The sequence below is a fragment of the Poecilia formosa genome, unplaced genomic scaffold, assembly GCF_000485575.1.
Source record: "Poecilia formosa unplaced genomic scaffold, Poecilia_formosa-5.1.2 Scaffold124, whole genome shotgun sequence".
NCBI classification, from domain to species: Eukaryota; Metazoa; Chordata; class Actinopteri; order Cyprinodontiformes; family Poeciliidae; genus Poecilia; species Poecilia formosa.
In genome coordinates this window covers 1,564,266-1,585,174 of record NW_006800063.1, presented here as the reverse complement: position 1 = coordinate 1,585,174, position 20,909 = coordinate 1,564,266, and the positions used below count along the sequence as shown (strand labels likewise).

At 39.4% G+C, this 20,909-nt stretch overlaps 1 protein-coding gene across 3 annotated transcripts in view; it reads left to right on the top strand.

Annotated features, from left to right (window-relative positions):
* The first annotated feature begins 11,236 nt into the window (after positions 1-11,236).
* cpne5b (copine Vb) overlaps positions 11,237-20,909 on the top strand; it is a 123,495-nt gene continuing 113,822 nt past the window's right edge. The window contains exons 1-2 of one of the 3 annotated variants that reach the window (XM_016675996.1): positions 11,237-11,413; positions 11,603-11,878. In XM_016675996.1, coding sequence (XP_016531482.1) covers positions 11,403-11,413; positions 11,603-11,878 — 287 coding nt within the window. In that variant the 5' untranslated portion in view covers positions 11,237-11,402. Of the gene's footprint in view, positions 11,490-11,602; positions 11,879-20,909 lie in introns of all 3 variants that reach the window. The other 2 variants (XM_007561294.2, XM_016675997.1) reach the window with 2 other exon arrangements.

The following is a 20,909-nucleotide window of genomic DNA, read 5'->3' as shown; positions in this document are numbered from 1 at the left end:
CTGAGAAACTCCATGTAGCTTTTCACAAATGTTTTAATGTCCAGCATTTATTTACCAAGACCCCCAAATACATTTTGTAGTACAGCTGTCAAAGCAAAAGGGATTCACAAGAGATAAGAGAGAAGGATCAGCATCCATCTTTGATACGTTGTAAACGCAACACTGTGTCAGCTGCGGCGAACTGTTGCATCACATCTCGCCTCCTATCCACTCTAAAACCCCAGGAGGTTTAATGGATGTTTCAGTACATCACATAAAGAGAATCTCTTCATGTGTAAAGCATTTGTGTCAAAAGCAACTGGACGAAATTCCTTGGCTGTTGCCCCAGAAAATTAAAAGTCAAAACTATTATCAACAGAAGCAAACAACACCGAGCTGCTCAGTTGAATTACATTTGTTCTCGTTTATGTATTCTTCCACCTGCAATCTGTTCTGTATATCTTCTTCTTTTGTTCTCATTTCTTCTTCTTCTTTTTTGTCACTTCCCTCTGTCTCGTCTCTCTCCAGGGCAGGAAGTTGTAGGACACCAGAGCTGTGAGGAGGTAGGTGGCCATGCCGGTGTATCCTCCCAACACCAGACACAAGGGCTGCGCCAACACAAACAGGCAGAACACGTTCATCGACGCCCCGTCATTCAGCTCCACCTTGTCCTCCTTTGAGGCTTTCATCACTCCGAAGAAGTAGATCAGCGCCACAGCGGGGTAGAAGGCGAGCTCCACCATGCTGGTAAACAGGCAGCGCCCACGCACTCACTCTGGAATGCTTTAAAATGAAAGCGCACAGGTGTTAGGAAGGCAAGCTTTGAGAATCCAGCGAGACAAAGACTTTTCAGGACACACACTCTCACCTCGCTGTGATTTACACCCTCTTCCAGGCTAAATCCCTTGGAGGTGTAAAGGCGGATGTGACGGGTGGAGGGAAAACAGAAATGGACCTTTGATCCTTTGCCATAAAAGTACTGTGAAACATTACCTACCTGCCAGGCTCCTTATCTAGACACTCAACCCTTTTTTTATTTACCAGCACGACGACATGCGATGATTATTTTATTTCATTTTTTAAATTTGAATAAATCCAGCTTGTAAATCCTCCACCTGTCCAAACCAATTACGCCGTGCTTTCATGTGCATCTCTTCAAAAATGACAACCGGCTTCCTTCAACGTTTGCATCAAAGTAGCCGTCAAGCTGCACCGCAACTTGGTTTGTGTAAATAACATGTCATGAAGTGATCGTGCTGTGGAAACTCGAGCATGTACTGTGACTTGTCGAAATTATTCACACCACTTGAACTTTACAACAACAACAACGACAAGAAGCTTCGGTTTATTCTGTTTGGGTTTCAAGTGATAGACTAACACAATGTAATGCTTAGTTGTTATATGAAAAGAAATGAATGAATCCATTGACTGTCACCCCCAGATCGCTTGTATGTTGGTCAGTGGGTCCATGACTAACACTGACAGTGTGACTGACGGCACCAAGTACTTCCTCTTGGCTCTGATTGGTTTATTTCTGACCATATACTGCGATGACAGTTTTATCAAATATGTATAAAACATATTTTAATTAAAGTTAGCTACTGCGGCTTTAAGGTTTATGCTTGTTTAAACCTTAAAGTGGTATGAACGACTCCGCATTTCACTATGCAGACAATAAAATACTCAAATAAAAAAAATAAAATAAAGACTCTTCTTAAAGACGTGTCTTTACTTAAGGGGTTCAAGGAGTGTCGACTTCAAATTTTGGTATTTTTGTGGCTTTTTGGAAGAGGATTAGCTTTCATGTAAGGAGATAAGAGGCTGAAGTCATTGTCATATTCCTCTCTGTTCAGCCGGAGCTCAGGATTAAGGAAGTGGACCGTAACAAAGAAACATCATGGTCGGCCCAAATAACATGCATTCATGCATCATTCAAAGTGTGTCATGCTACGATCCCTTTTATCAACTGAGGTCGTAATATAACGTCGACTCAAAGAACATTTGTATTACCAACTAAGTTTGGAATCATTTTCTTTTAAGCTATCTTTCTCTTCTAAATAATATTATTGACTAATGCGAGCCATTAGTGGAAACATCAAGGAGAAGTCTGGCTGTTTCATCTTGTTTCCTGTGATTAACAAACCAAATGAGAATTTCCTCATTTAAGGCGGGATCTATTCCATCAAAGCTTCATAATGTAGGTGTAATTTTAATCATACAATTGGAGCTTTCAAGATTTAGATCAAAGCCCTAATAACGTAATTTCAGCAATCACATTTCATGGTAAAAAAGCGCTGTACTTTCACACAAGGTTTATTAAATACATTTTGCCAATGTTAAATAGGACTCATTCTTTAGCCGTTTGGCTACATTTCTTGCTGGTGCTAATAGAAGGCATAGTTAAAAAAAAAGTGCTTTCTGGCTAATGCTGAATAAATATATGTGGAGTTAAATTATTCCATCAACCGTGAGCCAAAGCTGAGTGCTTCCCTAGGATGTTTTAAAAAGTCCCTTATGGGGTCGTAGTGTGTGAGTATTTCATGCGCTGGCCAGTCGATTTCACATCCCTCCGTTTGCGCTCAGACAGAGCAGAGCTCACACCAGTTTGTTGAAAAGTAAATTTTCACCAGACATGCTTGGATGGAGAAACGCCAAGAACCAGCAGAGTGTCCAGACACCATCTCTGGAGATGCTAACTTTCCCCAGTGATGCTGGACTTTATTAAAGATTTTGCATAAGCAGCTGCTTTGAATAGCCTCTAACTATTTGATTTTGTTTGTTTTTTTTTTTTATGTGAATGAGCTCATGAGCAGATCTGGCCATTTTCAGTTTGCTTGCAGCTCCAACGCATCGCAGCGTCTGAATCCCTGTTGCACCCTCGGGACTCTTTGGCACCTGAGCCAATCACTGAGCCACAGGTTCACCACGGGGGCAGCATGTGTGTGTTTGCTTGCTAGAGTCAAAGGAGTCATTCATAAAATGTTCCTTTGTGATGTTTGCCACCTGATGAGGAGGGGGTTTGAGTCTGGATTAAGCCACTGGCTCACAGAGCAGGATTACTCTCTGGGAGGGAACATGTGGCCCTTTGAACTGGATTTTTCAAACCTCTTCCTTCTCTGCAGGGCACAGCTGAGAAACATACAGTGCAGCATGGAAGTTGAATTGACTTGAGGCCTTTTATGCATTTGTTCCTTCATTTTTTTTTTTGAGTAGTTTAATGAAACATTGCTCTGAAGATAAGCAAGAATGGGCTTGTTAGGGTTGAATTTTTTTTCGTGGCTCTTCTCTATTCCAAACAGGATAAAAAATATACACACCGGCTCAAATATATATATTTACATCACCAGAAATATTTGACAGTATTTTTACAAATTGCAGACAAACCCACTCAGTCTTTGTTGCCATCAACAAGATTCTGGTATAACTCCGCTTGGATGTTTGGACATTCTCCTATCTGGCATGGATTTGCTTCTTTTATTTCTTTGGTTGCATTACTATCAATGTCTGACATTTTCAAGACGGTTCAGGTCAGGGCCCACAACGTTAGCCGTCTTTTCCCGTGTGCATGAAGGTGCCTCACCTAAAAAATAAATCCAATCAAGCTTTCTGATAAAGAGTTTTCCAATCATTCTACTGTTTTGATCATCACACAAGATTTTCTTTTTTGAAGGATATTTTATATTATAAAATCATTTCTGACTGCCCATGTGATTTTTACAGCCACTGTTGTTGGAATGTATTTATCCTAAACAAATTCACCAGTCAGGTTCATTTAGTGTGAAACTGGATGAAAAAGGATTTAAAAATTAATCTAAGCACCTCGCACTATTGAAAGAGAATCCATGGTTAGATGTATTCATCCTTTTGCATTTCCATTTTCTTAAATCAGAGTTTTAGTAGCAATACTTCAGATAAAGATCTATAAAGACTTATTAAAAAAAACAAAAAAAACATCTAACCGCTATCAGCATTCCCATTAAGCCATTCCTTTTAAAGTTCAGATAAAATCACGGAGCTCTCTATAAGTTTTATGATGCAGTTCTGGTCCAATAAAGCTAATGTTAAATTAATCAAATGCGTTATTTTTATGAGCTTATTACATAGTTTTCAGACACTCAAGTGTCACTCTCTAAATGTGATTAAAGATCTCTAAAGGTCTCTGTTAACATTTGTCCGTCGATAATACTGTGCTCTGAAATTACGTTCGCTGGTTATGAGGTTCTGCACTCATTAACAAATGAGAGACAGTAACTAGATTCAAACAATACTACGAAAAAAGAGCCTGCCAAAATGTCTCTATAACAATTCATTACATTATAACAGTTCATTACATTTTTTTTACCTGCTGTTAGATGTTGTAAGCAGTCTTCTGAATCTAATCGAATCTCAAACAAATAGTAATGTAAATACACACAAGGTGTCCTGCTGGCCTCTCTAGAGAGGAAAAAAAAGGAACAGAGAACAGAAAAGCAAATTCAGGAAGCTGCTTCTCTTAAGTTGATCCACAATGTCAGGGAGCAGCGTTCAGTTATCCACCAAGTGTAAGTGAGTAGGGATTATCCCTAATACCCTGAGTTTGTCCTGCCTATTGATGCAATCTGCAGTTATAAAGTATTTCTCCTTCACTGCAATGGAGTAGTCAACAAAATACTGTTATTTACACCCTTTGAACTGAGTCATAGTTTGTCATGTTTCACCCATTGGTTACGTATTATAGTTTAATTGGCAGATCAAATCACTGCAGCCTGATATTTTATTGGGGAATCAAAAATAATCTTATCATTTTACTTATTTATTTTTTTAACTGAAAAATCTGGGGTGCATTTGAGTACAGTCTTTATCACTCAGATACCCCAAAATAAAATCGAGTGAAATCAAGCACTTTCAGAAGTAACCTGTAATAAACAAAGTCCATCTTTGTCATAACATAAACACCAAAGTTTACACTGTTTTTCAATGCTTCCATGCAATGCATGTAAGGCACCTATTACTCTACACTTAAAAAAAAAACACAGAATAATTAAGTTGGTGTTAAGAGATGAACGTTTTCTACTGGTAACGAACTGCCACGAAGTATAAATCAGATTTTTACTTTTGTGTTGAATGTGTGTTTTAAAATACCACTAATGACAAACAAAAAAACAACACTTTTCTGCAAAATTCATCAGCTGCACAATTCTTGTTAGTGTAAAATAAGCACTATTTCAAAAGGGCAGAAGAAATCTTATGTTTTTTGAACAATGACATTTTTTGTTGCTAATCTGTTGCTAAGAGATGAGTGTGTTTTCTGGTAACCAAGTGCCACAAAGTAAACTTCAGATTTTTACTTTTGCAAAATGTACCAACTGTAAATGTCTTGAATCTAATCAGGTAAGCATTATTTCAAAAGAGCTTATGTTTTATAAACTATATAACTTATTAATTTGGTTTTAAGAGATGAGCATTTTCTACTGGTAACCAACTGCCACAAAGTATAAATCAAGATTTTTACTTTTGTGTTGAATGTGTGTTTTATAATACATTTGCCACTAATGACAATAAACAACAACGAAAAAATAAATAAATAAAAAAAATATTTTCTGCAATTTTCACCTACTGGACAATTCTTGTTAAGTAGTGTAGATAAGTATTATTTCGAAACAGCAGAAGAAATCTTATGTTTTTTGAACAATAGCAATATTTGTTCTTAATCTGTTGCTAAGAGATGAGTGCGTTTTCTGGTAACCAAGTGCTGTGAAGTAAACAATTTAAGTTTACTTTTGCAAAAGTAAAAATCAGAAAGCATTGCACAAACATTATCACAAACATTGCTAATGTAACTACTGCTCACATTAACAGTAGCGTTTTTCCTAAAATGAGCTTTTTAGCTATGTTGTTTATTTATTAACCAAGTTTAGCACACTGAATGGAGGAAGTCATTATAAGACAACATGCTAGTTATAGCTCACATGCCACTGGCTGCATTTAGGCTAATATTACCATTTTGGCTAATTTCAGCTTGCACACTAATTTTAACATACTGAATGGAGTAAATCCATGTTACTCAACATGCTTGTGACTCTCCACATGCTATTAAGTACATTGTAGCTTACGTTAGCATTGCGGCTAATTTTTAGCATCAGAACGCTGGGTTCCAACTGAAGGGGACACTTTGGCAGGCCCCGGTTAAATTTCTTCAGAAATTTTGTAGTTATAACTAACTGTTCTTGATATTGCCTAATGTTTTGTGATAATGAGTATAGGCTACAGAACAAAGACAGAAATATTTACAGAAAGAGATGTTTAAGCAGAACCATTGCAAAGGCAGAAATGAGGGGGGGAAAAAACTATTCATCTTAAACTAAGAACTGGCTTTAACTCTTTTGAGTTAAAGGAATTCTGATAAAAAGCAGAAACACCCGCTTTAAAAGCAGCCTTACAATGTTCCTTTCTGTGAGTACCCTATGTATCATCTGATATTGTTCAGGTTCAGATCCGATATCACTTGCCTTGTTAAATTTCCTGTTCCCAAGTTCTCTGACGGGGGACTATACAAGAAGGTAAATCAGGCAGGTGTTTCCTTGAGTTTTGATTTTCTAAATTGAGGGAACCAAAACTTTAGATGATCCTAAAGACCTTTGTTGGAAATCTTTCCCTCTGTCTGAGCCTCACATGGTGCATCTGACTTCTGACCTCAACTCCTCAAACCTGTCCCCCCATGGACCAGATGATGTCCCTCCTACAAAACCAGCCGATGAAAATGATCGAGAAGATCTGGAGGATTAAGGAGACAAAAAAAGACCTCCACCACCTCCAGCGGACATCTGTCAGTCTCTTGTTGGGCATTTGGACTGAAAACTGTGTGAAATTGAGCTTCAACAACCTGCACTGGTATGCTGTCCAGTATCAGCGTAGAGGAAGACTATAAATATTAAATTTATAATGCCGCATTAAGGGTGATAGGTGTAGAACAAAAGGTTCCTGTCATGCACTGCATGGGCAGGCCCTGATTACAGATATCATGGAGATGGGACTTTTTGTCTTTTGTGAAACTGCATTGAGTTTAACTCATGACAACATCATAACACCAAATAGCAGCAATGCAACTGCTTTTGGCCCTCAAATGACTTTCTGATGTCAAATTTGGTGGGGAAAAAAACACATGTTCCTCCCAGGACAGCTGTAAATCCAGTTACTTCAATTAGCAGCTAAGCAAAGCTTTAAGATGGGATGTCAAAGCACAAATAAACTGATGAGATACAGTATATTACTTTTTGAAACTACACTCATAAGAATGAAGAACAATGTCATCAGATGTTTACTTGACAGGATGTTTGTTTATTTTTGCATAATTGCTGCCAGAAAGGCAATATTTTTGGATGGCATGACGCAAGTCAGAATAAACACTGTAATTAGTGCCGAGAAAACTGCAGGAAGTCGGAGAGAAAAGGACTGGGAAGCAGCAGAGGATACATTTGAATCCCCCCTGGTGTTATTAATGTCACCAGCTGAGCAACGTGTTGACCACCTCCCGGTCCACTGCTGTCGGATGACAACAGCATTTAAACTGACATCTGTTTTGGACGTGCGTTCTGTTGAAAATTTGACTAAAAACAATAATTCATGAAAAGCAAAAAGTCTTTTCTAATTTTTTTAAATTTTTTTTTTTTTTTTTACCGTGTCTGACCAGACTGCAGTGCTGGCCGTTTTGGAAACTGTGACTGACTGAGTCAATGCACCAAGGTTACTGGTGTTAATGATTGCTAATCATTTTGCCTTCATTATTTTTCAAATGTCAGCCGTTAATTAGAAAGCTGTTTTGTATATGACTGAGTTCTGAATGCATTTTCTGCTGAAGCTGATGGCAAAGAGTTACAGTCACTTATTTGTTAAACATCTTTTAACCTGGATAATAATATATTCTACTTATAAGTGCTTTTTATGACACTCAGTGACAATTTACAACACAACTACTCGTGATCACATAATTTATGTTGACTTTCATACGATAGAGAGCAACATCAAGTAGTATTTACTTGTGAAGGTTGGAATAAGACTTTTTGTTCTTTCTAAAACTGCAATATTGAATAGTATGTTGTGGACTTACATTTAGTCCTGTTTACTCTGACACCTCCAAATAAAATTAAGTATAAATAACTGCCCTTTCAGCTAGTTAGAGTTCACCTTAGTTTAATTTTTTCTCAGTATAGATACATTTGTTCTACAAAAAACCTCATGTACAGTGGATGGATTTGTTGTTTGTTGTTGTGTTCTGACATTCTATCAAACAAAATCCAAACATACATAGAAGATGCCTGCTGTTGTAACAAGAAAAAAATCTGTACGATTTCAAGGGATGTGAGTACTTTTGCAAGAAACTGTAATTGAGAAGTGTTCAGTGGTCATGGGTCAAAACAGTCACTATTGTTTGTTGCTGCTCTCATCAGCGCACCCTGTGGATCTGTACCAGACAGATAATGTCATTTTAAACACTGAGTTTAAGTTCCTAAACACTGTTTAAATTTCCTACTCTACAAGACAGAACGGATGTTGGACATGCCTTGTTCATCCTTTCTCAACATCCCTCCCCTCCCCCCCATCTCTGCTCCCTCCAGCCCACTCTGTGGAACATCTGCAATAACATGCTCACCCACACCGAACAGCCAACCCTCAAAATACATGAATCACCCAGAAGAGAGGGAGAAAGAGATGTTCGTGTGTGTGTGTGTGTGGGTGTGCGTTTGTGGATGTGTGTGCCTCTTTATCTCTGTTTATGGGTCGTTCAGTGACATATGAGAAAATAATTTGGTTTTATGTGTGCACAGCTCTGCGTGCTTCTGAAAGAATGATTGCGCGCTCCCCTTGTGCGGCTGTGTGCGTGTGCGCTTCTGATGCAGAGCTGGAGGGCTGTGTGGGCAGAAAGCATCCTGTGCTGGTGTAAATTGATTTCCAGAATCCAGACGTTAGGTGCTCTACGCAGGAAAAAGAGCTGTGTGCCTCAGCAGCCTTTTATGAAAGGCGGTGAAGTGCTTTATGCCTGTTTGTGTCTCCCCCTGTGTGTGTGAGAGATATGTGTGAAAAAAAGTATAAGGCAAAAGATGCAATGACATAGAAAAATGTGATGCATCGGAACATTAAAAAAAAAAAAAGACAAAAAAAATGAAGCTTTCCAAGTTGTTGCAAAGTGATTCGTTTCCAGATGCAGTCCAGTAATCTATGGCAAACAGCTGGTAAGTGGTTTATTCATGACCACAAGTGTTACTGTGCATTTGTGTGTGAATCCTTTGTTTATTCATGAGAAGAGACAGAGAGGGATGAGCCGTGTCACAACAAGTGAGATAAACAGTGAGGTGGCGGGTTAGAAGAAGACAGACACCATCACAGCTGGGAATAGCTGTTATTCAAAAGTGACAATACGGTTTCCTTCTTTGCAGGTGGGGAACTGAGTAAGTTCAGCACATTATGTAAAACATGTTTCACAAATTCGTTGGGCTTTTAAATCTGGACGTGATTTACTCCTGGTGATTAGTCTTGATTTTTTTTTTTTTTTTAATCAGGCAGCCTAAAGCCTGAACTGCTGGCGTCTTGCCTTAAATAGAGTGCAATCATCCAATAATAAGCAGCCTTAAATTTTTGTTGATTACATCTTTGTAGCAAATTATGTACATTTTATTCTCTTAAACCCTAATCAATATGTTTGAAAATAAAGTTTAATAGGAGCAGTGGAGTTATGAAAAAAAAGACACACAGGACTGCTTATTTTCTGTTTATCTGTTTATTTTCAAGCAATATCTGGGATATATACAAACTATAATAACCAAGAAAAAGTCATTTTAACATTTTTTTGTGCTGTATAATAAAACATAACTGCTCAGAAAGCGATTGCTGAGACTTAATTTTTTTTTAAAAGATGTGTGCAAAGAGGAAACATTTGGTCTTTGAATAGCATGAAAGTTTGCAGCTACGTCACATGGGAAAACTAGCACCACCAAATCAGTGACCATGATCTTGAGCAAAAACAAGGTAGAGAGTGTTATTCGGGTCGGGCTTAAGTGGAGCAGTTTCTTGGGGTTTTGTTCCTGAATGAGGGGGGAAAAGCTGTGTGGGAGACAGAACACACTGGATGGATCATGTTCATCAAAACTCAAGTCACTGGGCTTCTCTGCTTAGCTGCTGCCGCCGTGACTTAAACTTAAACGAACTCGGGATGTTTGCTGAGAAAAGGGAACTGGACGGTTCTGAGCTGAATCAAAACCTGGATTTCATCTCTTTGAGATGGTGTGAGGTGTTACTTGAACTGGGCAGTAGATGTTACCGACCTCTCAGAGATCTGAAAGTAAGGAGTGGCTGAAACTTCCCTAAGATGGATGTGAGAAACTGGTAGATGGCTACAAGAAGCAACTCACTGAAATGATTTCAGCCCAAACGCAAACTTTTTCCTAAGATATAATACAACTTTTGATATATTTTAACAAGTAAAATTATGCCCATTTCTTGCATTTACCTTTAATTTGTTTTGCAGAATCGTTATATGTAACAAGGTTTTTTAAAAAAAATGTTTTTCACGCTTAATCGTCTGAATGCAAACGACCAATGCATTTTTTTTAAAGAAATGTTCTCCACAGCATTAATGGCGCCACCTCGGTTTTTGCTTTAGTGACCCAGCTTGCCAATATAAAAAAAACAAAAAAAACAAAAACAATTAGAAGCAGATAATTGCCTTTGTTCACAAAAATGTAAACAACTGGAAGTAAAATGCAGTATCATTTAGAAAAGAAAAAAAATGGTGCAATGTACCGTTTTTAACTCCGTAAGGAAATAATCCCCCAGCTTGTTTTCATTTCCCCTCGGCTCATGGAGCTGTTCCACTGCTGTGGTGCTGAAATGCCTGCCCCCGTTTCTTAAAGGGTATATCCAAACGCTCAAAATGACAGATAAAGCATGACAGCATCTACAACGTGGTTCCGTTAATGTCACTGCTGCAGAGTTTTATTTTAACTTTCGAAGTGTGGGATTGGGATGTAATTATTATATATATATATATATAAATGTGTGTCTCATTCATCCATTTATTATTTCACCGTTTCATATAAAGTGTCTGCAACTGCAACTATGTTTTAAGTGAAGCTTCAGTGGATTTTTAAAAAAATTATTATTAAAGAAATGCTGCACATTGCAAGAAAGCAGAGCACCTGCAATATAGCATAACATCACATCGTAATTAATTTGTCATTACTCCTTTACAGCTCATCTTCTGCAGGGTGACAGCAGCAGCAGCAGCAGCAGCGGGGTACATGGGCTGGGTTGGCAGCACTTGAGTGTAATTCCATGTGGGAGGAGGATGGGTGGGTTTAAGTGCAGCTATCAGGTCTTTTCTTCTCACACGCTCCGCTGTGCGCACAGACTGAGGAGAAAATCAAAGAGCAGGTCCACCTCCCCATGCGATGTGCAGCAGGTCGGTGAGGGCGCAACAGTAATCTCAGATACTGTCCCCGTATTCAGATTTTCACGCTGTTTGGCGAGTTAACAAAGTCCGCTACAGTTTATTTTTTTTATTTTTTGCGCTTTATTTATTTATTAATTAATGTCCCACCACCCCCCCTTTTCCATTCACTCACTGCTCACTCCCCTCCATCCTCTCCAGCTTCAACATCTGTGAAGTGGCTGCCTCACCCGGTCGGACCGGAGGCCGTCTGGTCTCCGATCTGGTCTCAGGAGTCAGCAGGGGAGACTCGACGCGCTCCGTCGGGGCCAGGCTGTGCGCCTCTCGGATCACACCGGAGCCGGCGCAGGCTCTCGCCATGGAGATGATGGAGGGGGACGTTATGGACAAGCTGGGGGACATGTCATCAGTGTACGACTTTGACCCGATCACCGGCAACATTCCGGCCACGAAAGTGGAGATCACCGTCTCCTGCAGGTGAGTGCGGTGCGAAGCTGCACGCGTGAATGAAAAGTTCGGGAATCGGGACGGCGTGCGGGGAAAGTTCTGAGAGAGAAAGAGAGAGCCCCACCCTGTCTGTGAGATGTGCTTATTCCACGATGATACGGCGATCCTGCCTAATGTGGCGAATGTAACTTCCGAAGTTGCTCGTTTTGATTTGTGCCTGCGTGGACGTGGGGGGTGTTTCGGTGGACAGCAGTTGCCCTTCAATGGACTCAATTCCTCACACATGCTGTTGGTTTAGTGTGGCTCTCTGTCCAGGGCACTGGAGGTGAGGGGATGAGGGCAGTTAGAAGAAGTTACGTGTCATTTCTCCCTGAAAAACTATTTTATTGCTTATTTGCCATAAGCTCTCTCTCTCTCTCTCTCTCTCTCTCTCTCTCTCTCTCTCTCTTTTTATCATAGAAAGACTTTGGAAACAAAAGCTAACTTTTGTTTGTCCCTGAAGAAGTTTTCTTTATTGATTCTTTGAAAATGGGACCCAGCAAATGGCGCAAATTAGTGTCGGATTCATAGTATTAGCCCCGATTTTATGGCTTATTTGTTCCGGATGATATTGGTTCTTGTTCTATTTTCATATCCCTGCTTGTGTACCTATTTACTTATCACTGCCATTTGACCTTGTGGCCCCTTCTTCATGCCAGGCCCTGGTTGGAGAGCCATTCACCTAATCGAGAGCAACCGCTACGCATTATGCATAGACGACTTGAAGTGGGCTTCTCAAATTAAGCTGTGATTATGTCCTTAAAATCTTGGGTCACGCTGATTTTAAAATAATGCATTGTTATTATTATTATTAGTTCTTAATGAAAAATCAATAGCCTCATTGCATCCTAAAGCCTCTCTCATGTGCAGGTGTGTACAGTAGCTGGCTGCTTTCAGCACCAACAGACCTCTGAAAGCCTCAACCCTTCCCCTGCTGCATTCTTTTAAAAAAAAGGGACTTACATTTTCAAAGCTTTGCATCACATTCACACTGTGCCCATGTCCCTGGCCTCAAGCTCGCTCCCTGTTCTGTAATATTCTACATTTTTTCATTTTCAGAAATAATTTATAAAAAAAAGAGAAGAATGTCTGCCAGACCAGATCAATCCTAATACAGACAGTCACTCCCCTTCCTAACAGAAAGCGTTTTTTTTTATGTTATGGCTGACAGTGCTATTCGTCCCTTAAATACTCCAGGATGTGTACGCGTACGCACGCACACACACATGTTTCTGCTCTTTGATGCTGGGTTTTTGGTTGGTGAGCCATTGGAGCTGAGTGAGTTTGAGTTATAACAAGCTGTGAGTGCATTATTGATGGGCTCTCTGACCTTCAGAGAAGCTTGCTTCAACATCTCTCAGCTCAGAACGGGAGGAAAAGGAAAATACGGAGCCTTTCAAGAAATTTGCTGAATGAACAACAGTTATGTTGCAAATGGAAATCTTTAGTAAGCAGTCAGTTCAAATGGAGAACGGACGGGTAGCGAAATGCCAAGTTGAGCACCTGGCAGATCCTGACGTAAGTTTTGGATCTGAACTTTCCCAGCATGCCAAGTTGAGCTGACTATAGGCTCACATCATACACAAGCATGTGCAATTAGACAGCATTCAGGTAAATGATGAGCTCCATCCTGAGCCCCACCAGCATTTATGCAAATGGTTTCTCTGAATATATCCCCATGTTGATGTATGTTGGAAAAGTAGGAAACGCAACTGAGTGTTGATCATCCCCTTCGTGCGGAAAGACGATGAGTTTGAGTCAACACCAGTAATTGGAAAGAGGGTGGTTGGTGGTTTTCCATCCTGCTTCACTGCCAGTGTTTTCTGTAGAAAAGCACCCATCTGATGTGCAGTAGATTTACAGTTTCAATGCTAATCATGTGGAAAAAAAAAAAGAACATGTGGCTTACAGTAATTAAGCTCACAGCTCCTGCTGTGATTGTGCTTGAAGTGCAGTGGCTTGCAAAAGTTTGGCCTAAAAAAAAAAAGAAACAAACAAAAACACCCAAAACATTTTTGAAGTTAATTTTTGATTGAGTTTATCTTTTCTGCTTGGGAGATCATGGTGCATGTGTTACATGGAGTCACCACTCCACATTGTCTAGTTTACAGAAATTCAGTCAGTGTTTCCTGCAGTCTCAAACTGTGACTTATTGTGTCTGCAGGAAAGATAATTCAGATTTAACCGGCCTCCGTGCTCTGATCTATATCTGTCAAATCTAAGGTAACATAAGTGCCAAAAATGTATATATATATATATAAAAAAAAAGACTCCTTTTTATATTTTCATTAAAACAGCAAAGGGCCAATACAACTTAAACTGAGTTGCAAATACTCTCATTCATGTGAAAAATTTTACATTTGACGTCTGACCAGTATGAATATTCAAGGTTTTGACCTGGAAATGAACAAAAGCAGTCTGCAGCTTTTTAAATTTCTGCCAGATTGGACAAAGTGAACAAAATACATATTTAAAAATGATATGGATGTAAATAAAACATAACTTATGTTACATTTTTTTTTATATCTCAATTACATTTTTTATTTATGTATTTATATTTTAGGACTTTGCCATTTGCTTTCTTATTTCAGCATTGAATTGAATCCTTTTATCCCTTTATGAATAAATATTGTTGGCAACAAGGTGGTGCAGCATAAGCCCAGAGCAGAATTGACCCATGTGAGTTTGAGATGCTTTGAGGTGGAAATATTTTCAAACCATTGTGCAAGATTTGTTTCTATTCAAGTTCCCAATCTTATGATGTGAAAATATTGCAGTTTGTCTCCTGATATGTCCTCCATGAGGGTCATATTCTGTTCAATGAAAATAAAGCATTCCTCTAATCAGACTTTGATCATTCTTTTGGTGATTGTTGAGGATTTAGAGTCTGAATAATCATCTGGTGTCCTCAGCTCTTGAAAACAAAATGCATCCAAACACATGCCTGAGTATGTGTTTGGATGTTTGTTTGTTTTTTTTATTCCCACAACTGCTAGTTTTGCAACTGTCTCAGCTTTTTTTGGAAGCAGGGCAGATAAACTCAGAGATCCTTCTGTCACATTCAGACACCTATAATAACCTCGTTAATCCCCCCAAATCCTTTGCCCAGATGTTCCATGAGTCAGATTCCTTTTCAGGAAAGAAGCCTCTGTGTTTGGTGGTGTTCGCACCTCCTTCGAGTGTGTGCTTTCTGCGATGCCCCCATCCATGATGATTGCTGTTCCCTGAGGGTAAATACCCCTTATTACAAGCTGCAGCCGCGCTTTTGACAATGCACCATTATCGGGACCAGTGTCAAATGGAGAGGGGTGGGTGGGCTCTTGATCAGGCAAATAGGGAGAAAATTATATGGAATTAGTTGGTCATTCATTCAGTTTAAGAAGACAAGTCAAGCGTTTGGTCTTAGAATGATGAAAATAAGGCTTTTAGAAATGAATGCTGTACTTTTTTTTTCTTTTTTTTTTGGCTCTAATACATTTTCTACAAGCAGAAACTTTGAATATTCACTTCAAATGTTCATGTTTTAGGAATGTTCTCTCATTACAAACAAAAACCTTAAACATGTTTTATCGGGATTTTTATTTTATTTTATTTTATTTTTTTGATGAAGGAAAAGTATATACTACATACTGATGAAGTTACATAATACAACTCACGTGACATTTTGGGAATTTCAGCCACCAGTGGCGCTGCACTGAGCAGAGCAGAAATTAGGGTCAATGATCAACGTATCTTAATTACCCTATTAGTGACATTCATGGCCCTATTACTGTGATTATTCTGAGTAAGCCTGTTACTTCCGACCAAGCTAAACACAGAAGCAGCCTTATGGACAAGAGGTGAAACATCTTCGAGAAGCTAGAGAAGTTTATCTTATCTTGCCTTTATCTCCATTTACTGCTACAAGTCTGTCATTCTGCTTTTTAAAATGGCTAAACCTAAGGGTGACTGGACAGGCCATACCACAGGTTTTTATTCAGACTTAGGTCTGGATATAATTTTAATATCTTAATCATGGGTTTGATCTTTTTTTTTTCTATTGTGGTTCTGGTTGTGCTTTTAGACTCACTCATACTCGAGCCTTCTGCAGCCTTTTACAGATTTCCCTCCAGTGTTGCCATGTTACAAGCCCTCTCAATTCTCCTACCAGCTTTTATCAGCTTAATTATCCATGCTGAGAAATGGATCTCGATAAGATGATGCTGCCACCACCAAGCTTTGCCATGGGGATGGTGTGAAGTTTATGACTTGACTGGACTTATGGCTTCTTTGTTTTTTCACCAATATCTCATTTATTGTTGCTAGACTTCCATCAGCTTTAATAAAAATGATGGATTATATGAACTATTGAGTTGACATCTGAAGGTAGTAGGTTAAAAAAGGGATTTTCAGAATTATATTTGAAAAAAAAAAAATGAGAACCACCATAATTTTCCTTCCAATTCGAAATTATGGAGTACTTTGTTGTAAATGACATAAAATCCGATTTAAGTACATAGGCTGTGACATGACGAAAGGGGAAAAATGTTCAAGGAATTTGAATATTTTTACAAGCCACAATATTAGCAACAGGACGTTTAATTAAAACAAAGGTGGCTTTGAGCACACGAGGATTTGTTCCAGCAAGCGCAGACTTTTGAGCTCAGCTCACATTTTTCACACTGTTTTATGCAGCACTCTTATGAGTGTGTGTGTTTGTTTTGTGAAGAAGCCTGGCCTCCAAGAGATGTGTCAGAGGAACAAAACTGGGAGGACAGGTTGGCAGTCCCAAAAAAGGCACTTTTTTTTTTTTCTTGGGGACTCTTAAACTGGTATTTATAATCCCACAGTGCTTGACAGTCAGTGGTTTGGTTCCCAGTAACACTGACTATCTTGGTAAATGAGAAGACAAAAAAAAAGGACAGGAGAGCAGAGGTGTAAATCCTTCTGCCACAAAGCCACCGTCCTCCATTCAGCGCTATTTGAAATCCCTGTAAACCCATTTACAGGCAAGTCAAAGTCTGCTTTACACTCTCGGCCCTGCTTTCTTACCAGTCAATTCAGCAACACAAAGAATGACTTATGCATCCAGTGTGGCCTGTAGCCATTTAACAATCTCTCAAAGCCTTTTGAGGAGAGACAGGGTACCTTGTGTATCCCAAGCAGCTGCTTAAAATGATACCAAGAAGCACTGAGTTCAGCTAGCATGACTCACTGCCGTTTCGCAGTGTTTCGCAGACGAACCTATTCATAAAATTCTCATTTTAGGACTGTAGACAATGTATAGGCAATAAGCTCCCATTTCCTCATCTTATTACCATCCCGTTACATTTCTGTAACTGGATGGAAGAGTCGCTGAGGGAATCTTTTAAAATCACATATTTCAAACTGTGGTGCACGAACCACTTGTTGGACTTGGGGCTGTCTTTACTCAGAGCAAATTATGGCTTTAACTTGTGTGGAAGGTGAATTAGAAACAAATCAAGCACCGTAAGCTAGACTGTGATGTACAGACACCAGGCACAGGCGGAGAAATTGATAGTTTCAGCACATCCTTCACTGGCAGAACTATTTTTACAATCTTACCAAAGTCGCCCAGAATATCTTATACATTACATCATTTAAAAAAAAAAAAAAAAGTAAGCTCTTCTCTTGAGAGATGAGCTTTGTTTCTCAGTGAGATTACATGCATAATAAACCTGGGATAACTTCTTGACAGATAGACAAAAAGAAATCATACCAGAGGCAGATGGATGATTATTTTATCTGTGCCTGTGTTTTCACATGCTGGTCTTGCTCAGTCACTTCCTCAGCATTTCTTTATGTTTACTTGGTCATTTCCAGCCGTGCTCCCTCAGTACCTCAGTTTGTCCTCCCGCAATGGCGTAGCAAATTCTGTTAATTATACTCATAGGTAATGTCTAGTAATCCGCCTCCCCATTGTACATACTGTTTTTGTTCAGTCATTCCCTTGTCACATCTTCCTATTCACCTGTTCCTCTTCATATTTGTCAAACATCAATGACGATGCACACAGAATTATTATTTTCGTCTGTATGCACTCCACAGCAATTAACAATTTCTGAAAGTTCATTAAATTATGTCACGGACAAATGAAAGCCTGAGCACAAGAATGCCTAGCATTCAGGTTGGTTTTGTGAGCAGAGAGGAAACTGCACTGAACCTCAATTCACTGTGAATTGATGTTCAGGGTGAAGTATCTTTTAAAGGCTTTTATTGGGAACGTTTGTAAAATATTGCATCTTAGTTCTGTGAAAATTGAAAGAACATTTTCCTTCACAGCTCTGGTCTGAGCTGGAAGGAAGTTTGCCTTCAAAACTGTTATTATTATTACTACACGTTCAGATAAGAACATCAAACTAAAAAACTAGATTTAGGCCTCTGGGGGGGGGGGAACCATCTGTTGCAGAAGGCTTAATTCCTGTTGCTTTCAGTGGTCCTAATGACTCTGACCAGCTGCATGTCAAAACCATCACCAGAGCTCAGAATCAATGTAATGTCTCCCCTGAAGGTCTGTTCGAGGAATAAGTTTCTAAACACACAAAGTACCAGAAGCCTTCTGCACAGCTCTGTGGGATTAATGGGGAAAATGGAAGTTATGGAGCCTGTGAGGTGTAACGCTTAACGAGCGCCGAGTCAAAAGTCACATTGACTGAACGCAGAGGAGAGAACCAATTAAACTAATAACGGATTGTCCTTTTCCTAATCGTGACATGTAATCCATGTTCTTTATTAAGGTGAAGATAGCTCTTGAATCTTAATATAATTTGCAGCTTCTTGTCTCACAATGACTCTTTTTTTTTTGAGCAACTTAAATGGAGGAATGCTGGCTTCTGCAGCTTTTCTCCTTAGCGCATTCGGTGCAAGTGTTGCCGTAATTACATTTCCCTTTTCCAAATGGCGGATGACCTGCATTTGCATAAATATTTGCGCTCATGAGAACCAGGTTTTCCGACTCATAATGCGTCCTTCGAGATTCTTAAACAGATTTAAAAGCATATCTCGGAGTTTAGGAACCTCCAAAGGGGGGAATCCCCCTCACTTCACATCACAGCTCTGATGATGGCGCTTTCACATCGAATGTCTTTTTGCTTCGGCTTCTCTGGTACAAATACATGCCCCTCCAAAGAAACTAATTAGCTACGCGAATAATGCATGTGAAAAAAGATGAGTTCGGCTTTGCAAATCACAACATAATTATCCTGCAAGTTGGCTGCAACACACCACCAACATCACCACCCCTAAAGCCAGATTAATCTCTTTCCCCCTGCACAGCTCTCTCATAACCTCGGTTTATTTTATATATTTTTTTGGTACAAGATGGGCACTCTGCCCAGTGTCGCACAGTCCAACTTCTCTGGGGTGTGAGATAGAGGTGCGGATGGGGAAAGAATAGGGAGAAGGCAGATGAGCGAACTAGAGAGTGAGATGAGAAATTGATGGTGGCTACACCCCAAATTGCACAACACCAGGGGAACAGGGAAGGCAGTTCATTATGGTCAGCAAAAAGGAAAGATGTATGAATTAAACTCACGACAAATTTAAGTAAAATTGTAGGAAAAAGTCACCAATTAATTGATTAAACAGCACCTCCTGGGAAGACACTGAAGGATCTGTCAACAAACAGGGAAACCAATTAGAAATGTTTTATCTCTAACTTTGAACTTAGTGTCCTTTTCTAGAATCTACACTGGAAAGGGATTTCCACAGAATACATTTGATATTTTCCTGCAACATTGTGGTTTAAAAAAGCAGCATTATGTGTTATCCAGACATAGTACCATGTTATGGCATAATCAAGTATCATTGTTACTTTTAGTTGTTATATATCAAATAAATAAAAAAAAAACTTCCTGATTTAACTCCTGGAAATTGGGCTTTGGACTCTTTAAAAACTCCTGCTCTTTCTAAAACTTCACCTCCAGGAAGTCATCACTACATCTTCTGCTGACCTTTCAGTAACGTCTTACCGTTTTACCAGAATTGCTCTGAGAAGTAGCACATGTTGCTGTTGGCGAGTCTGATGGAGATGAGAGTTGGTGGTTTGGGGGAGGGCTGCTTTATGGGGCGAAACTCCAGCTCCGAGGAGGAACTGCGCCTTTAAGGCAGCGCTAGGCATTATGGACAGCTGAATAGTTGCAATGGGAAATTAAAGGATTTCTCAAACATGCATGAACGAATCAAGGCAACTCTCCAGGTACGTTTTTTAATTAGGGAATAGCATTATAACATGATGTAAACCTCAAAAAAGTCAGTTTTACATGGCACTGCCCCTTTAAAGAGTCAGTCTGAACTTCAGCTTTTACTGTTATTTTGACATTGCTTGGAAGTAATGTCAAAATTGCTTTCAAGCAAGATTTGCTTTCAAGAAAGATGAGGAGTTTATAAGCTTCTTCCTTTTAGGTAAGTTCTAGTTAAAAAAAAAAACAAAACAGACACTAAACCTGTCCAGATGAATATTGTAAGCTCAAACCACCTGCCTGCCTGAGGTCTTTTGCAACCACAGGGAATAATGCTCTGTAAACTCCAACTTTTCCCCACTTCCAGACGCAGCTTTCTCTGTTGGAACTCACTCAGTTCAGCTGAGGGTATCACAAGCCTTTGACTTGTGCATGCAATATTTTCTGTTCATTTGTGTGGCTCACACCCACGCATTGTTTTCTTTTTCCTCATATCCTTGTAGTGCTTTAGCTGCTGTAAAAGCTGTGATGAATATGAAAGGCCTACAATGGCAATGCGCTCGCCTCTCCGACTCCAAACTTGACTTCTTTGGGGGGCAAACGTAACTCCCGGTCTCAGAGTTTCACCTCTTCTGTGTGTCATATTTCGTGGTTCACTCGGCTGGTCTGGTTCCTCGACAGCATCGCGCTTCCTTTGGGAGTTGAATTAAAACACCGTGAGCCAGAATCTTTGCATGTTAAGAGGGTGTCAGAGTTGTTGTTTTTGTCGTTTTGGGCTTTGTGAGAGATTTTTTGGTATTATCATTTTGTTATTACTTTTGTTCATATTCAGTCTAATGTTA